The 6,751-nt window shown below is 41.2% G+C and overlaps 1 protein-coding gene across 1 annotated transcript; it reads left to right on the top strand.

The window, feature by feature from the left end:
- The first annotated feature begins 485 nt into the window (after positions 1–485).
- On the top strand, positions 486–1,517 carry LOC148880343 (uncharacterized). The gene is made up of 2 exons (XM_088976380.1): positions 486–980; positions 1,083–1,517. Exons 1-2 carry the CDS (start codon positions 486–488, stop codon positions 1,515–1,517), a joined length of 930 nt encoding a protein of 309 aa, XP_088832506.1.
- Positions 1,518–6,751: the final 5,234 nt, after the last annotated feature.

Genomic DNA, 6,751 nt, shown 5'->3' with positions numbered 1-6,751 from the left:
AATCCTGATTCATAACTCATAAGTCATTGTATATAAATAGATACCAGGGTCGAATCACAAGGTATCGGTTCCTTGTATTCTCTCAGTCCCTGTTTCCTTAGTTCCTTATATTTTTCTCAGTTCTTGTTTCTTTATCTTGGTATCAGAGCCAGCGTCCGCATGGCCTCATCCGGAGATTCTTCTCTCGCGTCAAATCAGGCAAGTTCAACGGTTGATAACTCCAGTGGGCTGCCACAACTTCCAAACATCACTCACTACATACCAGTGAAATTAACCAGCGAGAATTATCTACTATGGAAGAATCAGTTTCTTCCCATTCTTTATATCCATAAGCTGATGGGTATTGTCGATGGTTCCATTCCAGCTCCACCCAAAGAGATCGTTAATCCTAGTGATGCAGCAAAAAGGATTCCAAATCCTTTAGTTGGTTCTAGTTAGATCAGTTAGTCCTCAGTTGGCTTATTGTGTCCTTAACTGAGAGCATTATGGCACAAGTGGTTGGATTGTGGTCCTCTCGAGAGGTTTGGAATGCTCTTTCCAAATCCTTCTCAACTCTCTCTCGCTTCAGAATTCTTCAGCTTCGGCGCCAGCTACAGTCATTAAGAAAAGGTACGCTTACGATTAGTGAGTATGTTCATAAAGCTAAATCCATTGCAATGTACATTCTGTGTGGCTTGGGCCCTGAATACGAGTCCATACTCACCGCTATCACCAACAGATCTGATATGGAGCAACTGGACGTCGATGTTGTACTTGGAATCTTATTGAACCATGAAGCATTTCTTGAACAATGTGACAGTAATACCACAGATCCCACTCCACCTACAACCAATGTAGCAAGTTGCAAAGGCAAAAGTCAAGGCTCTCAACGGAACTGCAACTATGCTAACAACTCCGGAAATGGACGAGGCCGTGGAAAAGGATGGGGTTTCAATCAGTCTTTCAACAATTGTGGCCGTGGAAGAGGGACGTTCAATATAGTCTGTCAGTTGTGCAACAAACCTGGCCACATCATTGCCAAGTGAAGACGCAGGTTCGACTACTCCTACAACAATGATGAATATGATCCTGCTGCATTTCAGAGTGGAATATCATCTACCTTTGACCCAGTGTGGTACCCGGATGCTGGTGCAACTCGTCACATGACCCCAAATGCTGATAACATCCAGAATCGGTCAGAGTACAGCGGCAATGATCAAGTCAGAGTCGATAATGGATTAAGTTTGCAAACAGCTCATATCAGAACATCTACACTATCTACTTCTAATTCTCATTTTCATTTAAATGATATGCTTCATGTTCCAGCTATTACCAAAAGTCTGTTGTTCGTGAGCAAATTCACAAAAGACAATGATTTGTTCTTTGAGTTTCATCGGAATTACTTTCTTTTGAAGGACTACAAAGGGAGAACAGTTCTACGAGGACCCAATAGAGACGGTTTATATTGCTTCCCAAGTTCTACTCCAAATAAGTCTCCTATAGTGTTGGTTGGTGAAAAAGTTTCAGTTGATGACTGACATTGACGACTTAGACATCCAACTCTTCAGGTGGTGAGGCAAGTCTTATCTAAGTATGGTTTTGTTAGTCAGTGTATGCCCTTAGCTCCAATCAAATTGATGTACATTATATCATTTATTGTAAATGAATAAAATACATAATTGATTCATGTGATTTGGTGTGTTTCTATGTAATACCTTTAAACTAGACACTTATGAGATTGTGTTAGTTTAGAATTTTCAAAGCCGTTGAATAGATCTGGGGAGATTTATCTGCCAAGGTTGACACTGATGTATCGTCAAGTTGGTTGGGGTGGCTTGTCTCACTGCTAGGGTGAGACCTGAGGTACATATAGTGTGAGTTTTCTTGAAACCCTGAACCATACCAAATTCTAGGATTGCCCTGGACCTTGGAGATAGATGGGCAAAACTGAATGTTACACCTAACCCCTATACTCGATTATGGTACTACACTAGGTGTTGGATTGGATTGTCTTTGATATGCCAATCAGTGAGATCCTTAGAGGGGGGGGGGGTCAAAACCTAGGTGTGTTGGGATAGTTCGAGAATTCACTTGAGTGGGTCATCATAGTGACGAGATCAACCCCTTTGTTAGACAAAGCGAATGATCAGGGAATGCACTCTCTCTACTGGAAACCTAAATTGTCGATAATGGATTTCAAATGTGATTGAAATTTGTTTTTGCAATATATATATATATATATATTATGGTTTCAAATTGTTTGCAAAATGTTTTAATTCCCGGGATCCATGTGAGTAGAGAGTGCAACTGATGCGACGCAATCTGGCCACTCCTAGTTGGAGTTGATTTGACTTTCAGTGGACGACAGGGTTGGTTGATCTGCACAGAGAGAATCAGAGAACCCGGGGGGTGCTTATCCAGCGAGGTCGCTCCGATGCTTAAGTCAGTAGTTTGCTAGCTAAAGGTAGTTTAGAAAGCAAGAGAGCTAGTGAGTAGTGATTACGCGTACCTCTGTCCCCGAAGGGTTGGGGTCTTCATATACTAGAGTCCTCGTGGGTTTTCAGAGTGGTTTCGGGATTCTTGTCATGATGACGCCCGTTACCGTATTAACAGGAGATAACGTCGCTAGCCGATAAGGCATATCGCTGCAGTTCGAATCGGTCGGAGGAGATAAGGCTAGCTGTTACGAAGCGTGATCCCGTAAAATGTGGAATCTGCTGGCAAGATCTTCAGGGTTATCATGCAGAGGTCAGTCAATATTACCCGAACAAGTGCCCCTTGCATCTGTTCTGGTACGAATGTCGATGTGCCTTATAACCGAGGTGATCTTGATGCAATCGTGTCCCAAAGTGGACTTGTTTCCGAGGTGGACTTGCCCCGAGGTGGCTCGGTTATCCGAGCTCGGTCCGTCGCAGACTTAGGTACGTCGGGATGAGCTGTCGTCCTATCAATTAGGTCGTGTCCACATGTCCCTCTATTACTAGGTCGGGCCAAATCACCCTACATCAGCAACATTGTACCTTGTATCCGAGGGAGATGTCCTCTCTTATCGGGTAGTGTTTGATCATTAAGGGTTGAGAGGTTAAATGTAAGATAATTGAGGGTAATACCTGATGGGTTAATCTTGCATTTACCCACAGTCCTTGGGTTTTCATAAGGTGGCTGGACCCAAGGACAATTTAGTGTAAATGTTGAGCCCATTAAGAGCCCATGGTGATGGACTCAAGGGTTCACTGTGTTCTACAGTGAATTCGGCAAAGCCTTGTAACAGAGGTTGGGCTGAACCCATATGGCTGATGTGTAGATCGATGTTAGGGTCCCACGCCATACAAAGAGAGCCAAGTTAGCCAGCATATTAAAGGGTAAGTGAGTAGTATGACTTAATGGGCCTAAAGCCCATTTCAAACTGGGCTTAAGTCAGTTAATTAAAAAGGGGGAATATCTGATTTATAACCTGATTAGGATTAGATGAAGGATAAGATAAGTCTTATCCATTTAGAGTCCAGATCCAAATATCAAATTTGGATCAAGAAACTCTCTCCTAATTGGATTAGGAGGCTGATCCAAAGAAGGCTATAAATAGGGGGTGAATTCATTAGTTACAGACACTCAGCAACTTGCAGAATTCTCCCCTATTCTTGCCGCACCTACCCAGTTCGATTTCCACTTGTGGAATTGATCAAGAAAGGTTCTTGATATTGTTTCTTGCTAGAAGAAACAATATGAAGTCGTGCTCACCAGCCCTTGCTCGATTCTTGTTGATCCTGCTTCACCATACACTGTGTCATGTTCAGTGGGGGCAGGTTTTGGTCTTCTCCTTGGGCGTAAACACCTATGCTGGGAGTTACTGTTACTTCGTATCAGGCATATCCTTCACTTCCCTTTTGGTTTTAGATCTAGTCTAATTTTGATTCAAGAATGAATATTGAAAATACAGTTTTCTAAATTAGGGAATAAGATTCCTAGATGGGAGAGAGAAATTTTTGAAAATTTGCCCAACCTTCCTGTAGGGTTCGGCCATTCATATGATGGATCTCCCATCCCTTTAGGTTTACCTTATGTTGGTCAGTTTAGGCGTCAAGCAGTATGTGAGTCCTATTAGCTAGGGAGAAGTCACAGGTTGTCATTGTCTCTATCTAATTCTGAGTCCAAAAGACCTTTGGAGTTGATTTTCTCAGATGTTTGGGGATTGGCTCCAATTGAGTCTCAAAAGGGTTTCAAATATTATGTAGTGTTTGCTGATGATTTTAGTATATTTTCTTGGATTTTTCCCATGCACAATAAATCAGAAGTTTATGATACCTTTGTCAATTTCAAAAGACATGTTGAAGTCATGTTTGATGCAAAAATTAAAAACTATCAGTTAGATTGTGGAGGAGAATATAGAAGACTTTCTAAACTGCTTGATGAGTGTGGAATTAATCAAAGACTTGTTTGCCCTTACACCCATGAGCAAAATGGCACTATCGAAAGGAAGCATCGACATATTATAAAGTCCACATTGTCTCTACTGTCCACCTCATCTCTTCCCTTTAGTTTTTGGGCTGATGCAGCTGTCACGACTACATTCTTGATTAACAGGCTTCCAAGTCTAGTGCTTGATGGAAAATCACCGTATGAGAATTTTTTCGGCATGATTCCAGATTATAGAATGTTGAAGATCTTCGGGTGTGCCTATTATCCGTTTCTTCGACCATATAATGCAAATAAGTTCAGCTACTAGGTGCATTTTCTTGGGGTATAGTGACAAACACAAGGGCTACAGATGCTATCATTCTTCCATAGGGCGTGAATATATCGGCAGACAAGCAACCTTTCCTCGTATTACTAATAACGCCCCATCCACCTCCTCCAACGAACGCAGTGTACCTTTATTCAAGGACCTTTGCGCATCTCTCACTCACGCTCGGGTCATGCCGCTGAAGCTATTCCAGATCTGCAACCTTGGCGTCATACTAATGAATTATCCAGCACCAACAATCGTGGTATGACTAGTACAAGCAATAATGTAGACAATAATGGGCCCATTGGTGTAAACGGCACCTCCGTTGAATCATCTACATCACATGTATCTCATTGCAGACCTACTGAATCACCTACACCACCTCGGCGCACACGGCTTGTACAGGATTTACTAGATACAACTAAACCTGTTCCACCACCCAGCCGCAGTCACATCATATGGTGACAAGGTCGATGGACGGTACATTACCAAGACGGGCCAGCACTGAAGTCAGGTACCCATTATCAAATGCTCTAGTTGCACAGTTGAATTCTAATTCTATTGAGCCCACTACTTTTTTGGAAGCATCAAAATACTCTCATTGGCGTGAAGCAATGGCAAAAGAGTACATGGCTCTAGTGTTTACTAAACCTTTAAGCGGGACGAGTTTTCAGTGGTCCAAACTTAAGCTTAAGGGCGCGTGATAAGATAACACGTAGAGTCCATGACGTGTTGGAGTTCATCCATGACAGAACTTATCAACTTATCTCGTCCAATTAATCTCATTGTTGTAATCAAAGTCTATCTTCTTTTAGTTCACTATAATCCTGATTCATAGTCTTTGTATATAAATAGATACCAGGGCCGAATCACAAGGTATCAGTTCCTTATATTCTCTCAGTCCCCGTTTCCTTAGTTCCTTGTATTTTTCTCAGTTCTTGTTTCTTTATACAATTATTGTGGCCGAAGCTCGCTAGCCAATCGATTGCCAAGTTGGCCTCTCAAAAGCATGCACGCACGTTACCATTCCGAGAACAAATCTTTACCTGGTTTTGGTAGCATGGTAGGACATTACAAGAATGGAGATGTCGTTCCAGTAGGTTGTTTGTTTGAAAAGAAGGGAGAATAATTTGAGTAGAAGAAGAGCTAAGGAAATGAATCTATCGATATAAAAATAACCAAAATAATAACAATCCTACAGCTATTTCACCTAAAAGGAAGCATCGATGGTTGGAAAAAAGTTATATATTGAAGGGAAAATTCCACTTTAGTATCCTGAACTTAGGGGTAGTGTCAAGCTAGTACTGGAATTTTCAAGCGTGTTTTCAAAAAGTGTCAAGTTGGTCTCTACTATGGGACAGATGAGTTCAAGATTTCTTTGCAAAGTTTGGAGAGGTCAAGGAGCATCAAATCATGCGGGACCATGCTACTAGTGGTTCTCGTGGTTTTGGATTTATTACATTTGAGACTGAGCTTGATGATCTCTTGGCCAAGGGCAACAAGTTAGAGTTTGCTTGACTCAAGTGAGTACAAAACCTATTAGAAGTATAATTTTGATAAGTTGTACCTTTGTTCTTGCTAAAGTTGCTTTTGAGGAAGATAGTGGGTTCTTCCTCAGATGAGAAGTTATGTTGGATTCAGATGACAGGAAATCGAGGTTTCCTTTCAAGGTTTAGTCTCACGAGTTGTACCCAGTCCAGCAGAATCTCAAACACCTCAACCGGTTCAGTCTCAAGGTAGAAAACAATGAACAATGTTTTCTTTTGAAGGGCAGTTTTGATATTTTCAATAAATAACTAATGGTCGGTTAACGACAGAGACAAAATTGAAATTTTTTGAAAGTTTAAGTACTGAAGTGACACGTTTGAAAGTTTGAATACTAATTTGACACTACCCCCAAAGTTTAGGGTACTAGAGTGAAATTTTCCCTATTGAACATAAAACAGTGAGAGAGAGAAAATAACATGGAACAATAGTAAAAGTTATATATTTGCTTGAAAAAACTTTTGACAAAAACCCATTCTATGCTTCAGTTTTCAAATGAAAACC

This window comes from Nelumbo lutea, chromosome 1 (assembly GCF_056320005.1).
Source record: "Nelumbo lutea isolate HS-2025 chromosome 1, American lotus-T2T, whole genome shotgun sequence".
Lineage (NCBI taxonomy): Eukaryota > Viridiplantae > Streptophyta > Magnoliopsida > Proteales > Nelumbonaceae > Nelumbo > Nelumbo lutea.
This window is presented reverse-complemented; position numbering and strand designations above follow the sequence as displayed.